Genomic DNA, 22,507 nt, shown 5'->3' with positions numbered 1-22,507 from the left:
GTGAAATACTGATGCCAAGGGTCTGCTTAGCAACCCTAACAGCTTGCTGCCCTAGCAAAAAGTCAGAATATCGACTGCAAAGTTCACATGTATTAGACTGTTTTGCCTCTCACTTGGTACAGTTTATGTTGATTTTCTGACTTAACATTGCCCTAGATTGTAACTGTTTCTGTGCTGTGCTAGTGTTTTTTTGTTTTGTTTTTAAAGTAAGTTGAAAATGTTTAAGCTACTTCTTGCTCAGACAAGAGTTTGGAAATCCAGAGTTCATACAGGATTGCATATAGCTTGCGTAACAGACCGAGTCAACTGCCAACAGAGTCAAATACAATATTTATTTGGGCTGTTATTAAATTCTGTTACTTTAACTGTAATTGTCTACCAAAAGTCACTTACCTGTAGATGAAATTATAGTTCTTGATAGCTGGTAATAGTAATGTACAAACATCACAATGTATTGATCCCCTCAGTAACCAAGAAATGGAAGATTATGTACCTTAGTTATACATTCTTTATTATGTCAACATAGTCTTTCCAGAAAATCTTTCTTGCTTTTTGTAACATTATAATTGGAACTTTTGAAATTCAATGAAATTCATTGGACAGCAAATTCCAATGTGCTTATTTTCTTACTTGGAGTTTTATTGACAAGTTGGGTCATTGGATTTGTTCTCAGCCAATATCCTGGAGCAATGTGCTCCACTGGGACTTTCTGTACTCTAACAAGTAAAAGAACATAGCTGTATTCAAATTTGAGGTCTCTTAACTTTTGGGTTTCTTTGCTCATTCTCCACGAATGTAATCTGTTATAAGTATATTCACCGTTCCCCATTTTTTGGCCTTGCTTAAATGAACTCCCTTTCCAGCTCATTAATATTATTAGCAGGTGTCAATGTTTCAGAATTCCATTTGATATTCTTATGCAGATGCAAAGTACAATCCGGGAGCACAGAGACGGTGGCAATGCTGGAGGGATCTTCAACAGATATAATGTCATCAGGGTAAGTCTCAAAGACTTCAGAAAATCAGAAGTAAAATAAATGGTAATTATGCTAACAGGTGGAATCATTTTGATATGCTGCCCTGTCATTATATAATTGCATACAAAAATCCACATTACAAGAACGTCAAAGTTGCACAGTCAAGCACTCAGAAGGTAAGAAATACCAAAATTAAGACTGTACATCCATGCTGTGCAGTGAAGGAGGCAGGAGGTGACCATGTAATTACAGACTGTACCATAATGCATACACACAAAGGGGACAAATTATTAAAGTGGAACAGGCAATCTTAATTCTGGCTTCTGATTGCTTGACTTTGCAGCCTTAACGTTGTGTAGGGTTTTTTAATGTAATGTCCCCAATTTTTTTTTTACAAAGCAAACTTCGACCTGCTTCATATTGCCTTGATGTCAACAGGGATAGTATTGGGAGCACAGACGAGACAGCTGCCCTGCTTTCAGTTCCTGTGGCCAGTCCCACAGGAGCTCCCTACAGCTCCTGGGATGGAACATGTTCAGTCACTCTGGGGATAGCCAAGTGCAGTCCTGTCACCATTAGGAGCTGTGAAGGGATGGAGCATGCTCAATATGGATAGAATCTTCAGAGTATTTAGCTGCCAGACTCTGACAAGTCTCTACTGAGCATGTGCAAACTGAGATTTCTCAGAGGCTCATAACTAGGCCAGTTTGGATGGATTTTCCCAGGGATGGCAAAAGGCACATCCCTGACACCAGGCCTAGCTGCATCACCACCACCAAATTTCAAGTCCCTGCTTCAAAGCTTGAAAGCACCAGACTGGAGCTTCACAGTGAAATAGTATTATGAATGTTTCATGTACACAAAACAACACATTTTCCCCTAACTTTTTCTCAGAAATGGCTGAACAGTTTTTGCCTAAATTTTCCAACAAAATTCTGCCTGAGGCAGGAACCTAAAATTTCAGTCCAAATGGTAAAAGTTTGGCAAAGTAATAAGCAACTGAAAACAGGATCTTATAACAGGAAGTGTTGGGCTACCTTGACTAAAGGTGGTCTGCCAGCTCTGTCTGTAATGTTTTTTACCAATTTTGTTTTAAAAGCAAAACCACCCCAGATATTTGTTATACAGTCCATGCCTCTTGCTACAGTTTCCCTATACTGTGTAGAATTACATTTCATTAGAATTGAATCATATTTTTTGTTTACACTGTAGATTCAGAAGGTTGTGAACAAGAAGTTGAGGGAGAGATTCTGTCACAGACAGAAGGAGGTGTCCGAGGAAAATCACAACCATCACAATGAGCGTATGTTGTTTCATGGTGAGGAACTAGTCTCTATTTCTAGGCTTCACGACTTCTTAAAAAAAAGGGGGGAGTGGGGAGGAAATGTTAGTGTTAATCATTGTACATTGTTTTTGTATTTCTGCTCGCTTTCCTCTCCACCATCAGAACGTATGCAAGTGTGTTTTGATGAGAAAAGTTACACTTCTTCAAGAAGTGTCCCTGTGGGTGCTTCACTTCAGGTGTGCATGTGCCCCTGCACCTTTGAGCAAAGATTTTTAGAAGCAGTGCCCGTTTGGCCCTTCCATGGGCCCTACACATTCTCATGCCCTGTTCCGAGGATATATAGAACCGCATGCGGGACCCACCCTCCGTTCTTTTTCAGGCTCCTTCAGCCTGAGATGAAGTGTAGAGTGTGCCTGTCCTCGTCAGCCTAGTTCGTGTTTAATGTTTGTGGTGTTTGTTTTTGGAATCACGGTTCCCTCTTTTTTTCTTCTTTTTTCTCCCTGTTAAGCGGGATTTTTTGGACTTTGCTCTGGGTGTCTGACTGGATCCCCTAACTGGATCCCCTAGTTTTAAGAGCTTTCTTTCCTTTCATGAACCTATCCCTATCAGTGACAGGCATCCTCAGTGTCTCTGTCAATTTGGTAGACACTCATATCCCCAGCAAGTGCAAGTTCTGCATCTCATTCAAGAGCAGATCTCAAAACCATAGGGAAACAAGGTTTAGATTAGTGATAATTTAGTGACAGGGGGAGGGATAGCTCAGTGGTTTGAGCATTGGCCTGCTAAACCCAGGGTTGTGAGTTCAATCCTTGAGGGGGGTATTTAGGGATCCGGGGCAAAAATTGGGGATTGGTCCTGCTTTGAGCAGGGGGTTGGACTAGATGATCTCCTGAGGTCCCTTCCAACCCTGAGATTCTATGATGGAACAAGCCCAAAGACCAACTTCTGACCTGGGTACCGAAAACCTCCACATACACAGGGCTTCAAGTGCCCCATCTACTTTGAGATCCTTGTCACTGAATTCCTCAACGTATACAGGCTGAACTATGCTGTTTACCTCTGGGCATCAGTCACCAAAAGTCTCAGCAGACAGCTTCTGTGTCAGAAGTCCGCAGTACAGAGAGCTGTGTTACCTAAGCTTCTGGTTGCTGATGAGAAGAATCGGAGTACTGGGTGTCTTAGAAAATCTTGGCTACCAAATCACAAAAAGACTCTGCATATCTCATGTCACAAGGGGAATTCTTTAGATTCTCCATGTGGTTCAGGTACCGGGAAGGCCTCTAAGGTGTCCTCTAAGAGACCGACTACAAAGAGAGATTGGGTACTCAGGTCATCTACTTCGTACCCAGACCACTAGAGATCTCAAAGAGGACTACACCACCAGACACTGAAGTTGAATTTCTGATACCAACATGCATTGGGAGGAAGAGTCCCCTGCCTAGTGGTTAGCACCCCAAGGCGGCAGTCACCCCCAGTGAGTGCAGTTAGGGTCAGCAGCACTGCCTAATGGGTGCAGTTCAGATTAGCATCTCTGCCTAGGGGATACAGGTCAGAGGTGGCACTGGGTTTATTTGAACCCAAAACTATGGTAACTAGTCTCTGTTTTCCAGGCAGCGTCAGGAAATAAATCAGTGGGGGACGCAGCACTTCTGTCTGATAAACGATTGGTTCACACACAAGTGCTTCCATCCAAAAATCCTTGTTTTTATTGAGTACAAAGCACACATCAAAAATAGCAATAGTCTAGAGCACCCCAGATAGATATAGTTACACAAAGGCTGAGATAGTGTCGAGTGGCAGCAGCAGGGTTCCAGTGGCTGGCTTTCCTTCTAGCCACTGGGGAGATGGATTTCAGTGTCTCCTTGCCCATAGAAAATCCAGACTTCTCCAGAGTATTCTCTCTAACTAAACTCTTTATAGGTTTCTTCAAACAAAGCACATAACTCATAATGACCCCTAATATGCTAGCAATTTCCCTAGCAACAGCAAATAATAATTCATTATTCTACTTATCAGCAAAGCAACTTCAGCTAGAAGTTTTACAGACACAGGCACCTGGACCAAGGTCAGCTCCCTTCCATTCTCATTTAATGCCATTTTACTTTATCTATCCTTGTTAGTAACACTGCAGCTTGTGCAGCTGTTTTTGTCTGCCTAAGCAAGTCCAAATTCTTCCTCTCTACGTGGTATCCTCACCTTCACTTCATGATGGCTAAATGCACAAGAAGGCTGCTGGTTATGGCAAGTGCAGGTTTATGTTAAGTCCAGTTCTTTCATACCATCTCCATCTAGTGGGTACGGGCCTTGGGCAGCGTTGGAGAACCTGGGCCCTCCACTCCACTGGGTTGCAATGCAGAGCCCTGGGAGGCTGGTTTGGCTGCTTACCTGGTGGCGTCTTCTGTCAGCCTCAAGTCAGTTTCTCTGGGTCACTTCCTGCTGCAATCTGCGTCCCAGCCAGCTGCTGTCCATCTCTGGGGATTGCCACCTCCAGGCTTTCAGCCCTAGTCCCGGTCATCGGGTACTGTTGCTCCCCTGTATCCAGGCAGCAGTTTGGCGCCTCCTTCACCCAGAATTGCTCCTTAATCCCCTTCTGTCCTATGAGGGGTTTATACACCCCATCGCACAACACCATCCCATCACACTGTGGTACTGACAGCATCTTGAACCTCTGCAATAACAACATAGTCTGATCATGGTCACTCTCAAACCAAGCTTCCAGTGTCCAAGATATTAGTACCAAAACCAGTCTCTACAGGATCTCACCTAGCTGCTACCCATATACCATCAATATTACAGGAGTTTAAGTATTCAAGAGACGACATTGTTTCAGTGAGCCAGAATGCCTGCTATTGTCTGGTACCGAGCGTTTACCTGTACCGACACCCACTCGGTCACTGACTCCTCATTTTCCTCCCAGGCCACCTGACTCACTGAACTCTACCATCCATGATGATCAGTTGTTACCTACCATGGAATATATTGAGGAAGACTCATCTGACTCAGATTTCAATACAGGGTTTTTCTGTCAGGGTTTTTCTCCAATACGCACTAACACAAGAGGACAGAAGACCTCCAGCTCCATTCTCTTGGCTTGACCAGCGTGGATGCTTTCCCCCTTGGACCTCCCCAGTGGCCTTGGACTCTGTACTGTCAGCAATTTGACAACATCTACTCACTCCCACAGAGAGCATAAAGAGGTATTTTCCTTAGCCCCCACTCCCACCTTTTCTAGCAGAAGAGAGGACCTTTGAGGACCAGGAGGCAAGGGCTGACAAGAAGATGACATCTCTTACTAATATATCGTCATCGCCTGATGAAGCAGTCATGCCTCCTCCACCTTCGATAGCGGATGACTGATATGCGGATGTCACTGATATACTTCATATTCCATTAGAGGTGGTCCAGGATTCCCATCATAAGCTCCTGGACATTTTGCACACCTCAGCTTCTACACAAGTAGACATCCCTGTCAATGAAGCTTTACTGGAATCTGCTAAGATCATCTGCGACTGCACCATCTACTTGCAAGCATGCAGATAAGAAATACTGTGTCGCAGCTAGGGATTTTGAGTTTTTATTCTCCCACTCTGCATCAAACTCCCTGGTAGTGTAGGCGGATAATGAATGCAGTGGGCAGCACAATACAAAATCTACCCCTTGCAACAAGAACAAGAAGAGACTTAACCTCTTTGGTTATAAGACTTACTCCTTAGCCATGTTGCAGTTTTGAGTAGTGACTCGTCAGGCCCTTATGTCAAAATACGACTATTGGAACTACAATACATTTAAAACCTTTATTGAACATCTACCAGAGGAGCATGAGGAGCAGTTTAAAGCTATTATACAGGAAGATCAGCTTTTGGTAAAAATATCCTTTCAGGCTCCTTGGATGCAGCTGGTACTGCAGCCAGGTCCATCTCCACTGTGATCATAATGCAGTGAGCATCTTGGCTGCAGCTGTCAGGCTTTCCTAGGGAGATGCAGAATAATGCTGAAGATCTCCATTGTGACAGCCGTTAATTGTTTTTCAAGTCTACACATGACTCCATTCACACCTTGAATGACCGAAGGCCAAGCACAGATCCTTTTGGATCTATACACCAACATATAAAAGAAAGTTTAGCAAGTCACAGTCAGCACAGAGATCTTGCTCAGCCCATTTTTCTACCTTCCATAGGCCACCCGGGCCAGGAGGCCTAAATATTCAAAAAGGAAGCCAGTGGTTGCCACAGTTTCTTCATCCCAGCCATCCACGTAGTCCAAGCACCAGTTTTGTTGGCTTTGTCAAGAGTCTAACTCTTGCCCACTTGACAAGGACTCACTGTTGCACCATCCTATCCTCCTTCTCCCCTTTAAATGTTTCCTCTCCCAGTGTCAGCCTGCTGGGAGACCATAACATCCAACAGATGGATGTTGGAGGCCATTACATCTGGTTATACTAATCATTTCACCTCCATCCCCCTGTCCCTCCCTTCCCCTATCCCTTTTCAAAAACCCATCTCATGGGCAATTGCTGAGACAGGAAATGGCCTCGCTGCTATGCTTAGGGGCCATGGAACGAGTTCCAGTTCAGCTCAGAGGAAAGAGGTGCTACTTCAAGTACTTTCTGGTCCCCAAAAAGAATGGGGATGGAGGTCAGTATTCCATCTCAGATGCACGAACAACTGTGTGAAACAGCAGAAATTCAGGGTGGTAACCCTTGCAGCTGTAGTTCCCTCCCTCGATTCCAGGAATTGGTTTGTGACTCTCAACTTTCAAGCAGGGCTTTGGAGCGGAGCCCAGAGCTGGAGTGCAGAGCAGCTCCGGAGCAGTGCAGCTGCAGGTTTTTGCCTGGAGCTGGAGCGGACCTGGAGCACAGTTCCAAAGCTCTGCTTTCAAGACATGTATTTTCATGTGGCAATTCATCCTGCTCACAAGAGATTTCTTCACGTCATCATCGAACGTGACCACTATTGGCACCACATGCTCCCTTTCAGCCTTTCCTCTGCCCCAAGGGTATTCTCCTAGATCCTCGCGGTCATAGATCCCCACCTTCATCACCTGATGATAATGGTCTTCTCTTTCTTGACAATTTGTTGATCGGGGCTGATCTTATCAAGGGATATTGTCAGCGGTACAAGCGATGAGGTCGCTATTCCACATTTTGGGCCTTCGACTCATTCTCAAAAAGTCAGTTTTGCACCAGTACAGCAGATAGACGGCAGAGGAGCTTCTCTAGTTGTGTTAACAGCCAGGGCTTACCGTCCTATGAACAGATTTCTCACCCTGCAGAATCTCATCTCAAGGATTATGCGCAGTTCTCATATTCCAGTAAAAAATTGTTTTCAACTGCTAGGGCACATGGCAGTTTGCATCTTTGTATCTCAGTGTGCCAGATTATATTTTCAGTGCATCCAGGAATGGGTCGGACAGTCTATGTGCCAAACAAGCAGAGTCTGGACAAGCCCTGTTCCCCAGTAGGTTCTGCAGTCATTCAGCTGGTGAAAGGATACTCATTGCTCTCAACTCTAGAAGATTGATGTGAAGAAACTGCTCTCGAGATGACTATTTGCCCTGTTTTTTTTGCGACCCCCAAATGTGCCCCCCTAGCCCAAGAGTGGTGTGTCTGATGTAATGATGATGGTGGGAGGATCTTGAACAAACGGGACTCCTGAACGCTCCTTCAAACCATTAGCTACATGTTTGCTTGTTCACCTTTCCCCAAAGACAGTCTTCTTGGTGTCCATCACTTCCATCCAGAGGGTCCAAGAGCTGGGGAATTTAATGGCGAATCCCCCTTTATAGAGTTTTTCAAAGAATCATTATAGCCACATCCAAACAAAGATGGTGTCTATGGTGTCTTCTGAATTTCATATAAACCAGACCATTCATCTCAGTTTTTTTTCCCAAAATCAAATCAGATTCAGTAGGAATCTGCCTTCCATAGGTTAGATGTCAGAAGCCTAAGGACATCAGCTTTTCGTCTGGATAGAACCAAACCTTTCCAGAAGATCCCTAGACTGTTTGTTTCAGTTGCAGACAGATCCAAGGGATCCACAATTTCCAACCAGACGGTCTCAAGATGGATCTTTGGGTGTGTTATTTCATGTTATGACCCTGCTCGCATTCAGCCTCGTTCCAGAGGGTTAGCCCGCTGTACAAGATCACAGACTACTTCTATGACATTATTTTAGAATGTTCCAGTTGTTGAGATTTGCAGACCTTCGACCTGGACTTCAGTACATACTTTCTCCAACAATTATGCTGTGGTTCATGCCACTAGATCGGATGCTGCAGTTGGCAGTGCAGTTCTGTCTTGAGTACTAGATTCTGTTTCAGAGCTCCCTCCTCTCTGTGGGACTAGTGCTTGGCAGTCACCTGAAGTGGAGCAGCCATGAGGAAGGAGCAGTTATCTTGTGCAGTAACTGGAGTTCATTGAGATGTGCCCTCCTACCCAGCCTCCTTCCTCTCTGCTTTGGAGTTTGGGGCAGGGATGGTGTCCCTAGCCTCTGGTTGCCAGAAGCTGGGAATGAGCAACAGGGGTGAATCACTTGATTACCTGTCTGTTCATTCCCTCTGGGGCACCTGGCATTGGCCACTGTCAGAAGACAGGATACTGGGCTAGATGGACCTTTGGTCTGACCCAGTATGTCAGTTCTTATGTTCTCTTGTTGGACTTTGTGGTAGAGAAGGAACTGAGGGCAGAACAGGGCACAAGGATGGGTAAGGCACATGCATGGGCTGAACAAGCACTGCTACCAAAAATATCCAATCAAAGGCACAAGGGTGCGTGCACACCTGAAGTGGAGTCCCCGTAGGGACACACATCTTGAAGAACTCCAGTTGTTGCACAGGGTGAGTAACCTCGCTTTTATATTTCAGACCTGCTATTTCTTTGTTAAACCATATTCAGTGCAAGCCACTTTGCTGGACCTATTGGCAGCCCTTAGGAAGGACATTTAGTTGGGGATTGGTCCTGCTTTGAGCAGGGATTTGGACTAGATGACCTCCTGAGGTCCCTTCCAACCCTGATCTTCTATGATTCTATGACATTGCATTGCCATGAGAGAGGCAGGATGTCAGAGAAAGGAAGGGAGCTGCACCATGCCAGGGTAGGTTAGGGAGCCAGAGAGGACGGAAAGAACAAGGAGGACATCAAAAGACTCTGGAGAACTGCTCAGAAATGCTTGCAGACTACAGCCTCCTGAATAGCTTAAGCAAATTGCACAAGCCCCAGTAAAAGTCGGTTTCGTGTAGCAAAACGTTGTCAGGATAATCAGACAAAAGCTGCCTGTCTTAGGTGGAATTAACTGCTGAAGAATGATTACATTTGACAAGATAAATTGCACTGAAATTTGAGTGGGGGGGGAAAGGCATGTAATGAGATTTAGTAAATGAATAACAAATATCATGAGTCATATGTAGGATTCTGGTACATAATGATAAATCCCATCCCCTACAGTATTTTATCAGGTATAGCTTCCCCTTGAGTTGACTGAATTCATTTTCAAACATTTAATTTACATATTACACATAAACAAGTACCTCTTATCAGTAAAAGTCTACAGTAAGTCTGAGCTCCAACCTGCACAAAAGCTAACACCCCCCCCCAATGTGTCTTTCTGTTCTAGGATCTCCTTTTATTAATGCCATTATTCACAAAGGATTTGATGAAAGACATGCGTACATTGGAGGGATGTTTGGAGCTGGAATTTACTTCGCAGAGAACTCCTCGAAAAGTAACCAGTATGTGTATGGAATTGGGGGAGGGACTGGCTGCCCAACACACAAAGACAGATCCTGTTACATTTGTCACAGGTAAGTTTCCAATGGATTTGCCCACAGGGAAAACACACGATTTCTGTCTCCTTTATGCTTTTTAGCTCTGGCACAGGATGTGCTTCAGAGAAAGACTAGCCACTTGGGCTTGGACATGGCATGAAAATTCAGTTTTTACAGTTTGTCAGGGCTGAACAGAAAGGGTCCCAGCAAGCCCCAGAAGGGGTTTGAAAATTACATATAGACATTGAGTTTACAGGGAGTATAAATAAAAGAGAATGGTGGCTTATGAATAAGACTTGAAATATCAGGGTTGAAACTGAGTGGATCATGGTAAATAATAGTGATTGGATGCCAAGCAATCTTTACAGCTGCTTGTGCCTCCATGTAGTGGCTTCTGCTGGCAGAACAAACCTGGGATGCCAAGAACTGGATTTATTGCAGCTTGACCAAAGAGCAGGGTTTTTGTAGCGAGCAAATATTCATGGATTTTGTGTGTGTCATTTATTCAAGGCCTTGATTGTCAACGCAGTATATCAACAAGCTCTACAGTGGTTCATAGGCGAGTGGCCTTGGCCTCTCTCCCTCTCTGAACCAGTCATTGGGTAATAAGAATTTGAGCTGCCTGAAACAAAACAGTTTAAAATAAATTATAAAGTAGATCACCACAGCCTGCATTTTACCAGATGTGTGTCTACATGCACCGTTTTTTATGAAGGTTTTTCTTTCATTCATGGTTTTCATTTTTAAAAATGTATTCTTAATTTCCTTATTTGAAGGCTCAGGGAAATGCATTTTGATTACTTAAACAAGTTCCTAAATATTGAAGTCGTTCTTAAGGTTTGCAGTAGTCGTCTGCTCCCAGTAAGATTTGATCCATGTGTTGTGTTCGTTTCTCTCTTAGACAAATGCTTTTCTGTAGAGTCACTCTTGGAAAATCCTTTCTGCAGTTCAGTACAATGAAAATGGCTCATGCCCCTCCAGGACATCATTCTGTAATTGGCAGGCCAAGCGTGAATGGACTTGCATATGCTGAATATGTTATCTACAGAGGAGAGCAGGTATGTGGATTATAAATTGGGCCTTTCATTTTCAGTTTTTATTTTATTTAACTTTGCATGCGAATTTATCAGTGTTTATTACCACAACAACAAAAACATGTGAAAATCAGTGCAAAACACTATTATTAATTTTTCTGGGTAAATATCAGGGTTTATTTTGGTGACCTGAAAGACAGGAAAAAAGTATTCAGTAGATTAATGCTTTGAATTCCACTCATCAGTGTGTTTTGCTGCAGAACTAAAACAGAACTCAAAACCCAAGGCCACCTCTGAGTTTAAGAAAACAATATATCTCTAATCCCCACATAAAACTTCATTTGAATGAGCAGTTTATTGTTGTAGACTTAGAACTATTAGCATATAAATATTTACATTTAATAATTGGGCCGCACCATTTGCAGCGCATACTCAACTTCATCCTTTTCTCCTGTTTTTGTGTTCTGAAACGTGTTTTGAGACAGATTTTTGTTCTCTTTCCATTTTAGTGTGTTAAATCTTTAAACTGTTATCTGCTAGTCCCTTGAAATGTGTACGTGGTGGGCATGAGATTCATCAGTACGTTCAGATGTGCATGCACTTCAGAGTTTGCATGCGTGCCTGTTTGTTATTGTGTGTATCTTCCAGACTAATAATACACAGCCTTCCGTCAACAGGCAGCTTTGCACGTACACCCAGACGAATGTATTATCATACAATATATTGCATGAGATATGTGTTATTTTCCTAATAAAGCAAGTTATTGTTTATATAGTTAAATGATACAAAAGTAGGGTGAAAATCAGAAAAAAATGAATCACTGCTTTTGTGAAACCTGGGAATTTTTCAGTAAAAATCAGTTTAAACTGAAAGCAAAGGGGCTTAATTATAAAGTATCAGAATAATGGAATGTGCAAAATTTGTAGTCAGTGTGGCCATGTCATATACCAAGTATTGTGTGCTTGTCTGATAACCATCCAAATAATGTTCCCAAATTATGTACCAGTCAGGGCTCTACAAGTCATTTGAATACATAGTGGTGGCCAGATCCCCAGCTGGTGTAAATCAGCATAGCTTCCATTGACTTCAGTGGTGCTACACAGTTCTACACAGATGAGAATCTGGCCTTTGTGTATATATAATCTGGTAGCACTGATTCTCCATGGCCTTGGCTCTGCTGCAGCGAAGGCAGACTAATTTCAAAGACTTTTCTGGTAGTTAGTGGGCAGAGCTGTGTCTTATTCCATAGATGCCAGTTAGTAGTTACGGTGATCGTTGCTGCAAAGTGTACGATTGCCATGCAAAAAGGGAGTTGGGTGATTCCTTATGTGGCCAAACTTAGTCTTACTTTTGTGCCAGCATAAGTAGTACTGAAGACTTGTTTTGAATAAAAACAGTTCAGATAAGACATTTGCCCTGGGAATGCAACTTTCCATTGACGTCCCCTGTTTACTGTGAGCACCTGCAGGAAGGTTGTTCCCACAGTCCACGGCTCAGAGGAAGCAGTGAAGCTCCAGAATGCTGTGCCCTGGAGCAACACAGCCAGCGCAGTGCTGTGCCACAGGGACCTGCCATGGGGGACTATGTGCTCAATGCCCATTCAGTAGTTACCTTATTCTTACAACGTTTGCAGGTCACGAAACAGATCACCAGCTGGCACTTAGTTAGGGCCGCTGACCAATCCAGTACTACTTCTGTATTCTGTTACGCTCTTGGGGGAGGTGCAGACAGGAACTTACCCATGGTGTTAACTCAGGAATAAAGAAACTGTCTAAGTTTGGCTGTTGGATCCATTCATTAATGCCCACATGGAGCAAACATCTTTTTATTCAGACTTGTTGCCTCATTTCAGGAGGGTCTTGAAGGTTTAAAGTGTGGAACCATATGTGCATTAGTGCTCAGCACCCAGCAGCTCCCACTGTTCTTCGAGTGATTGCTCATGTGTAGTCCACTATAGGTGTTCGTGCTCACCACTTGCACCAGTGTCGGAAGCTTTTCCCCAAGCAGTACCTGTAGGGGAGCGCCCCTAGCGACTCCTGGAGTGGCGCCTCCATGGTGCTGTATAAGGGGCGCTGCACGCTCCCCTCCACCCTCAGTTCCTTCTTACCGCCAGTGAAGTTGCTTTGGAACTGCTCTGCTCCAGCTCTGCTACAGCTCATCCCCAGGACTCTTGTTCGTTCAGTGTTGGTACCTGCAATTAGTAGTTGATTAGTTTAGTTTAGTTTAGTTAGTGCGCCCGGGCCAGGGCATGCCCCAGGCCCCGGGTTTTAAGTTGTGAGACACTTGTAGGCGACCAGTGCCAGTGAGTGATCCACAGGCAGACTGTTTATCTGTTTGGGTGAAACCCATCTCCACGATCGCTGCAAGATTTGCAAGTCGTTTAAGCCTCGGACCAAGAAAGAAAGAGACATTAGGCTCCAGGCCATCCTGATGGAGTCAGTGTTGACCCCGACTCTGGCGTGCCGCTCCGAGTCGGCACCGGGTATCACGGTGTCAGTACGCAGCGACCCACCGGCACCATCTACTAGTCGGCATGGCTCCCCATCCACGGGACACGCCAAGAAGGCTAAGAGGCCTTCTTCATCATGGCACCGGAGCAAGACTGGGGGAGAGACTAGACACTTTCTGGGCAGTCCTCAGTCCCCATTGGCCTCCGACTCAGGTCAAGTGGAGTAGCCCAGCCCGTTCGGAGCAGGCTTCCCTGGATGTCCGGATGCCCTCAGGACATTATGTCCATGCCAGTACCTGGAGCACCATCAGTGTTGGCCACGCGGTCCAGAGGCAAGCCACCACTGGAATCTCCACAGTCTCCCCCGGCTCAGTACCGGTCTCGGTAGAGGGAATGTTCCTGACGCCATTCGCCGCTCAGCAACCATCCTGTGCATAGTCCACGTAGGTTGCCGTCAACCCCCACCAGGCTGTCTGGCTGGGTTCCGTCTGACAGAGACTCCTGGCACCGCTCCACCTCAAGAAGTGGATACCGACGGGACCGAGGCAGACGACGCCAAAGGTCCTCGTCTCAACAGGACTACCGTAGCCAGTTGAGACACGAATGTCGACGCCATTCTCGTTCGTCGTCTCACTCCAGGACCCCACCTTGGCACCGCTCCCATAGCCCCGGACATCGATCGCCGGTGCCTCGCTGTCGCGGATCTGCCTGCCGGAGCCGATCACAGAGCAGCTGCTACCGGTGCTACCGTTCTTCCACGTCAGGGTCATGGTCTCGTGGTCAGCACCACTCCCGGCGTCGCCGCTCCTCCCGGTCCAGGGACAGCGGCAGGTCATATGTCAGCCCGGCCTCCCTTGGTAGTCATCCATCGCTGGGTCAGGGCAGTCAGGCCGAACAGCCTGCTCCGCTGGTGCCACAGCAGGTGCAGTGGCAAGGGGCCCCGGGACTGGCGCAGTGGTACCAGTGGGCACCATGGCCCCTAACGCAGCCCCCAGTGGCGGTTGGCTCGGTGGCCAGAACTTCTGAACAGCCGGCGGCCTCCCTCTCCTGGCCTCCGAGGAAGGTGTCGGTGGGACGCACGTCTTCAGCACCATGCCTGGAGAGCAACCAGGGGATGGATCCTCCGGTGCCGGTGGACACACAAATCACCGCGCCTATCTCCTCGCCCTCCCCTGATGAGGCGATTACAGCCCTGCCTCCTTGCGTCCCACAGGAGGACTTTAAAGCCCACCAGGAACTATTGAAAAGGGTGGCATCAAACCTCAACCTCTAGGCAGAGGAGGTGGAGAAGCCCTCGGACTCCTTCTTTAACATCCTGTCTGCCTTGGTACCGGGCAGGGTGGCCTTGCCACTCCATGAAGGAGGGGCGAAAATTTCAAATGCCTTGTGGCAAACCCGGCCTCACTTGCCCCCATCTCTAAGAGAGTGGAATGCTCGTATTTTGTGCCCCTAACTCCCTGGTGGCTGAGTCAGTCAACCACAGGGAATGGCAGGGCCAACCAGCCCCTACTCCGAAAAATAAAGACTTGAGGAGGCTATATTCCTTCGGGAGAAAAAATTTCTTCGTCCTCGACCTTCCAGTTACAGGTGGCGAACCATCAGACTCTCCTAGGCCAGTACGAGTTCAATCTATGGGGCTCTCTGCCAAGTTCGAGGACTCCCTCCAGGAGTGCAACAGGAAGGAGTTTAAAGCTCTGGTGGAGGAGGGTACAGCAGTTGCCAGGGCAATCCTGCAGGCAGCGTCGGATATGACGGACATGGCCACGCAGTCCATGGCCTTCACAGTGTCCATGAGAAGGGCATTGTGGCTCCTGCTGTCCGGGCTGTCCAGCGAGGCGCAGAGCTCCCTGCAGGACCTCCCATTTGATGGCCAGGCTCTGTTTGCAGAAGAAACAGACATAAAACTGCATGGCCTGACGGACTCCCGCACTACGCTTAAGACTCTCTGGGCCTCTATGTTCCGGCTCCGGCTAGACCTGAGTTTAAGCCGCACCAGGCTCCCACCCAGGCCACCCACTCTAAATATGAGCCCCCCCATAAAAAGTCACGGGACTATAAGAAATGGTTGCAGAGACAGTCTCGGTCTGCCCCCGAGCCTGGATCCTCCAAAGGCAAATAGGCAAGGAAGTGGCAGTTTTGACAGGACACCCAGGGGTGACCTACCAGTTCTCATCAGGGATCCACCCCCAGTAAAGCTTCCCTTCTCTAACTGGTTATGTGCTTTCCTCCTGGAGTGGTCGCAGCTGACCTTGGACCGATGGGTCCTCAGCACCATCTCTCGGGGCTACACCCTCCAGTTTACCTATACCCCGCCCAACCACCCTTCACCCCCATCCCTCCTGGGGGACCCCTTTCACGAGGCTCTGCTTGAGCAGGAGGTGGGGTGGCTCCTTGGTCTAGGAGCGGTGGAAGTGGTGCCAGCGGAGTTCAAATGCAAGTGGTACTACTCCCGCTACTTCCTTATCCCAAAGGCCAAAGGGAGGCTCAGGCCCATCCTGGACCTGCGAGGCCTGAACCAGTACATGGTGAAACTCAAGTTCTGCATGGTCTCCCTGGCCTCCATCATCCCCTCCCTGGATCCCGGGAACTGGTATGCCACCCTCGATCTGCAGGACATGTACTTCCACATCCATATATTTGAGGGGCACAGACGCTTCCTCCGTTTCACGGTTGGGCAGGAACACTACCAATTTACGGTCCTCCCGTTTGGCCTGTCCACTGCCCCCAGGGTATTTACAAAGTGTATGTCTGTGGTGGCAGCCTACCTCAGGAGCCGTGGGATCCAGTCTGGACTACTGGCTGGTCAAGGGGAGCTCCTGGTCGCAGGTATGGAACCATGTGGCTCTCCTCCTGTCCACATGCGCCACTCTGGGCCTGTTGGTAAATGACACCCACATTAGTCCCAGTACAACACATAGAGTTCATTGGGGTGGTCCTGGACGCCACGTCAGCCAGAGTCTCCCTCCCACAGGACAGGTTCGAGACCCTGAAAGGGCTCATTGCCTCGGTCACAAGGTTCCCAGTGACAACTCTTGGGTCACATGTCGGCGTGCACATATGTCGTTTGTCACACCAGACTCAGGATGAGGCCCCTTCAGCTCTGGTTGGCCTCAGTGTTCTCCCAAGCCAGAGACAGGATGGACAAGGTCCTCACTGTGCCCGAACTGGTGATCGCCTCCCAATGATGGTGGTCCTCCCCGGGGAACATGCTCCACGGGGTCCCATTCAGAAGTAGGCCTCATCTCTGGAACTGGTGTCCGATGGGGAGCCCATGAGAGAGATGTTCAGACCCAAGGTCTGTGGTCTGTGCAGGACCTGGTCAAGGAGCTCAGGGCAGTCCGGCTGGCGTGCATGGCCTTCCGCTCGTACCCAGAGGGCAGGGTGGTCAGGATCCTCACGGACAACATGGCCTCGATGTTTTACATCAACAGGCAAGATGGGGCCCGTTCCTCTGCCCGGAAGCCCTCCAGCTGTGGGACTTCTGTACGGCCTACGACATTTGCCTACAGGCCTACCACCTACCGGGTGCCCGGAACTCACGGGCAGATAGCTTGAGCAGGGACTTCTCCTCTCAGCACAAGTGGTTTCTTCACCCAGAGGTGGTGCACAGACTTTTCCAAGAGTGGGGAACTCCCCAGGTGGACCTGTTCACGACTTGACAGAACCATCGCTGTCCCCGGTTCTGCTCCGGGGGTGGCTGGGATGGGGTGCTATCTCCAATGCCTTCCTCCTGTCCTGGTCAGGCCAATTTCTTCCTGATTGCCCTGTCGTGGCCCAGGCAGCATTGGTAAGGGACCCTCACAAGCCTGGTGGCCGCCCCACCATGACTATTACCATCCCGCCCGAACCTGCTCTCCCAGGACCAGGGCCGCCTCCTCCACCCCAACCTAGCGGCACTGCACCTCATGGCGTGGCTGCTCAGTGATTAGGCCGGGAGGAAAGGACATACTTGGAAGGGGTCCAGCACATCCTCTTGGAAAGCAGGCGACCCTCCACACGCCGAGCCTACTTGGCAAAATGGTCTCGGTTTTCCCGCTGGGTGGGTGAGCGGGGCGTTCCCCCCGTGGCTGCTCCGATCCACCTCATTTTGGACTACCTCCTTCACCTTAGAGCCCAGGGCCGGTACCCTCGTCCGTCAAGGTGCACTTGGCAGCCGTATCAGCCTTCCACCCGGCGGTGCAGGGGCACACAGTGTTCTCCCATGCCATGACTGGCCAATTCCTTAAGGGGTTGGATTGTCTCTTCCTGTACACTAGGCCCCCTGTCCCACAGTGGGACCTGAACTTGGTGCTGGCCCAGCTGACGGGCCACCCGTTTGAGCCACTAGCTACGTGCTCCTGGTTGCACCTCTCGTGGAAAGAAGCCATCCTGGTAGCGATCAGCTAGGTGGGTCTCGGAACTCAGGGCCCCGACCTCCGAGCCCCCCGTACACGGTGTTCCATAAGGATATGGTCCAGCTCTGCCCACACCCCTCGTTCCTCCCAAAGGTGGTCTCCTCCTACCACATGGGTCAGGACATTTTCCTGCCGGTCCTCTGCCCCAAGCCCAGTACGTCCAGTGAGGAGCGCTGTCTCCACACGCTAGATGTGAAACGGGCTCTGGCTTTTTACCTGGAGCAGACTAAGCTGTTCAGGAAGACTTCGCAGCTGTTCATCGCCTCGGCCAAGCGCATGAAAGGTCGGCCGATCTCCAATCAGCGGCTCTCCAACTGGATCACCTCGTGCATCCATACCTATTATGAACTGGCGGGAATCCCTCCGCTGCCAATTGTGAGGGCACACTCGACTAGGACGCAGGCCTCATTGGCTACCTTTTTAGCCCATGTCCCCATTCAGGACATTTGCAGGGCTGCCACATGGTCTTCAGTTCACACATTCACCTCGCATTATGCGATCGTCTTCCAGACCAGGGAAGATGCCGGGTTCGGCAGGACCGGACTCCGTCCTGAGAGTTTGTGAACTCCTATCCACCTCCAACAGATATAGCTTGGAATCACCTATTATGGAATACATATGAGCAATCACTCGAAGAAAAAAAGACAGTTACCTTCCACATCCCGCCCTCCTTCCCCTCTGTCGGAGTTGTCTGGCAAGAAGTAACTGAGGGTGTGGGGAGCACTCAGCTCCCCTTATACCGCAGCATGGAGGTGCCACTCCGGAGGTCGCTAGGGGCGCTCCCCTATGGGTAATGCTAGGGGGAAAACTTCCGGCACCGGTGCACATGGGGAGCACACACACTACTGTGGAATGGACATGAGCAGCACATCTCGAAGAACACCAGTTATGGAAAAGGTAACTGTCTTTTCTCAGTGCTGAACACTGGAAAATCTGGCTCTTAATATGAGCTCTTTCTGCTGTGCCCCCACTGGCATAGACATCTAGTTCTCCTGCTGCTTTCCTCTCTGCTCTCCTTCTTTGGTAGCTGTGCTCAAGAATTCTGGTGCCGTGAATAACAGGGGGAGGTAAGGGAGCAGTTATATAGTCTTTCCTACTGAGGAATCTCATTGATCTCTACAGATATCAGGAGAAAGCTAAAAAGCAAAGAGGGAGAGCCGATGGGAGGAGGAAGATGTTTATACTGAAACATCAGTGTTACAGTAACAGACATGTAATAGCCTCCATGGTCTAAAGCCCTTTTGTAAGGGACTGGGGACAAGCAGTCTGGCTGGACTGGGGTCTCACATCAGGAATGGTAGTTGCTGAGCAGGAGTCGGAGGAATCACAAGAGCCAGATTCAGTGACCTAGAGTCGGGATCAGAGGCAGGCTGTGATTGGAGATGGGAGGTCAAGCGACAAGATGAAGTCTGGAGTCACAGCAGGCCAAAGTTTGTGTGGTTGCCCAGACAACTTCCTGTGACAACCCTGGGGTTTAATAGGGCACTTGGCCAATCAGAGGGCCACAGGGTACTATCACTCTGGCTCCCTTGGGTGCTGCTTCCTGCTGTAGCTACCCTCCACAGTGCTTCCTGGCTGTAGCTTTCCATAGCCTCCTGGTGGCTCTGTGGGGAATGTTAGCCATCCCAGGTTCTGCAGACCCAGGTTCTAGTCCATGGACCCTTACATCTTTGTGATACTTTAGCAACGCAAAATATATGAAGGCTGAAATTGTAACTTACTGTCCATATCCTTCAGAAAAGCAATGGTTTGTTCCTCTGCTTATTTTCAGGCTTACCCAGAATATCTCATTACATACCAGATCATGAAACCAGAAGCTCCCTCACAGACTGCAACAGCAGCAGAGCAGAAGACCTAGTAAATGTCGAGTGGTGAAGCAAAATATGATTTAAATCTTGGACTGGATGACATTTTGTTTCAGAAAATCAATATCCTATAAAATTCATGACAACCTGGAAATAAGCTGTATGTCTTTTATAAAGCATTGCTATATTGACAAGTGTAATATGAGTAACTGATACATACTCAACTCCTACTGTTCCTTTTGAGGAAATGTTTACAAGGGACTGCCTTTTTACAACATATCTCAGGCTTATTCTCACCGCAGTTACCAAGTGTAAAACAACATTGCATTGATCTAGACTTTGGGAACATTATGCTACAAGCAGAAAACATTACCAGTACAACTCCATATGTTAAAATTTCACAGACTACTGTTCTCGTTATTTTTATTTACAGATAAATTGCATTAAACCCAGAATTTCTTTTCAGCACACAAAATTCAACTTATTGTTTAGAGAGATATTAGTCAACTATTTATTTTACTTCTTTTATATTCTGAAATTGAGCCAGAACCTTCTTAAAGATATTTTGCACAAAGTCAAGTTGGCTAAAATCATTAACAATGCAATATGAGTTTCTTATCCAAGAAGGGGCTAAGTCCAGTTCTTCAGCTTAGGGGTTTTTTGCACTTTTATGAGCAAACGTTGCTACAGGCATAACTTTAGGGTGGAAACAAATCAAGTTTCAATTTGCTGCTTTCTCTGTCAGTTTTCATGGGGAAGTATTAGTGAGCTTCGTGAACTTCATAAAGCTGCCTCTTGTGCTAGGTAAAACTTCGTGAAGCAGGTCAGTGCCCTCTGCTGACTAAAAGATAAATATCACTTTATGACTGAAAGGTTAAAAAGACTGCTGAAGTACAATGCAGACTGTGAAATGTTCTCAAGTGACAGTGGCATATGATTCAAAAGAATCCACTTTGTGAGGGGATGAAAATTAGTGGGTAAAAAGCCAGAAGATTGTGTGCAGGAGTATAAAGTGCAGTTCCTTAAAGACACACCCAGAAACTGGCTAATTTAAAGCAACAAAAATGGATTACGTTATGTTGGGTTCAACATCACAATTGAAGCGCATGAGTGATGTACAGAAAAGATACAAACATTTATTTCCACCAGTGTATAATTGGTTTTAAACATCAATTAGTGGGGACTGGGTTTATATGAGAACAAAGCCAAGCTTTGTCCTTTCTAATCATCTTCCTACAATGTTCTGTTTTTATTTTGTCTGGGTAGGGGAAGGTTACTTTCAAGCATTGCTTAGCATAATATAAAATGGTTTCAAATGTCCAATACAGAGGGTGTAAATTTAACAAAAACAAAATCTTGACTTCCTTTTGCCACTTTAACTTTAGGAAGATGGAGGAAGTTGAAAAGGAAACCATTTTAAGATTCTTTTCGAATAGGCTGCATCACCGAGAGGCACTGTAGGCATTTGTTGTGCAATGACATTGGAAAATGTATGGCTGAGAGAGCTATACTTCTACGAGTGCATAACAGCCAGTGATGTTAAATTGCTCGTGTTACAATTCTTGCATTAATGCCTTTTACCTCCAGAAAGTATTGAAGTGACAGGTTAGTGTATTGCCTTTCGTTTACAAAATAAAAGAATTGTCTACTTGCACAAATCTGTGAATAAAGCAATCCAAAAAAAATCTGAACAGAGATTTTCAATATAAAAACAGAAGACATTCTGCAGAGAGATTCTTGTGGAGAACAAATGTTACCACTTGTAAAATTGGTAATTTGAGGCAGACTCGCTGAACTGCACACCATCTTTTGCAGTATACCTAGAGAAAAGGTTAGAAGCAGCAGTTCCAATAAACATCAAACTTTTCTTTGTTTTGCTTAAGTCTCCTGTGCCAGCACTGGACATATGGTTCTGCGTTTGGTTTTGTGACTCTAACATGCTTCATCAGTCCAAACCAGAAGTAAGACCCAGCTGTCCCTTTTAATTAAATTTCATTGACTCAAGTTGGGTGTTTGTGTTTTGGCTATTTGTTTAATAGTGTTAGAATTCAAATGATAACAACTAGGCTTTGAAGTTTGTATTCATTTAGAGGGCTTTTTATTTTTACGTTGTTTAGTTAATCAAGGGTTGGGGATGTGCCATCCGCAGTAGTTTCAGATAGCTGTGAAAATGCATATTACCGGCCATCTCTCATTAGACATAGTTTTAAATGGTAACACAATTGTGCATCTTAGTTGAGCGAAACAGTTAACATGGGTGTAGAAGTTCAAAACTTCACAGCTTTAAAAAAAACCCTATGCCTGATTCTGTTGTTGTTTGTGGTTTCCAATGTACTAATTGAACTAATGGCTGCTCTAGGTTTCATCTGGAGCTCTGAACTTCTAGAAGACAAAAATGTGGTCCAATATCTTTTAACTGCCAGTGTTATGTATCTGATGTTCTGTGCAGAGTAAAGGTGCTGTGTGAGGAAATCATTTGCAGTGGTTTTTGTCTTGTAAATCACTTGATTTTGTAACGGTTCAGGGCCAAAAGTTGAAGAATGCACATGCCTAGTGCACCTGCTTTAAAAGTCATTCACGTATCACAGAAGCCTAATATGGTTCTCGCCAAAAGAATAAGTAGTGGATCCTCAGCTGTTGTACATTTTCAGAGCTCCGCTGACGGCACTTGACACCAGCTGAGGATCCATCCCCAAATGTCCAACCCTCTGGGCTTGTCTTCACTACTGAGGTAGGTCGACCTAAGTTATGCTCCTCTAGCTACATGAATAACATAGCTGGAGTCGATGTAGCTTAGGTCGA

At 46.7% G+C, this 22,507-nt stretch overlaps 1 protein-coding gene across 2 annotated transcripts in view; it reads left to right on the top strand.

Annotated features, from left to right (window-relative positions):
* The window catches only part of TNKS (tankyrase), a 287,701-nt gene extending 265,524 nt beyond the window's left edge, over positions 1–22,177 (top strand). For both annotated transcript variants that reach the window (XM_073340169.2, XM_073340168.2), the window contains 5 exons: positions 924–998; positions 2,190–2,295; positions 9,873–10,059; positions 10,925–11,081; positions 19,672–22,177. In XM_073340169.2, coding sequence (XP_073196270.1) covers positions 924–998; positions 2,190–2,295; positions 9,873–10,059; positions 10,925–11,081; positions 19,672–19,758 — 612 coding nt within the window. In that variant the 3' untranslated portion in view covers positions 19,759–22,177. The remainder of the gene's footprint in view (positions 1–923; positions 999–2,189; positions 2,296–9,872; positions 10,060–10,924; positions 11,082–19,671) is intronic.
* Positions 22,178–22,507: the final 330 nt, after the last annotated feature.

The sequence above is a fragment of the Lepidochelys kempii genome, chromosome 4, assembly GCF_965140285.1.
Source record: "Lepidochelys kempii isolate rLepKem1 chromosome 4, rLepKem1.hap1, whole genome shotgun sequence".
Classification (NCBI taxonomy): Eukaryota; Metazoa; Chordata; order Testudines; family Cheloniidae; genus Lepidochelys; species Lepidochelys kempii.
This window is presented reverse-complemented; position numbering and strand designations above follow the sequence as displayed.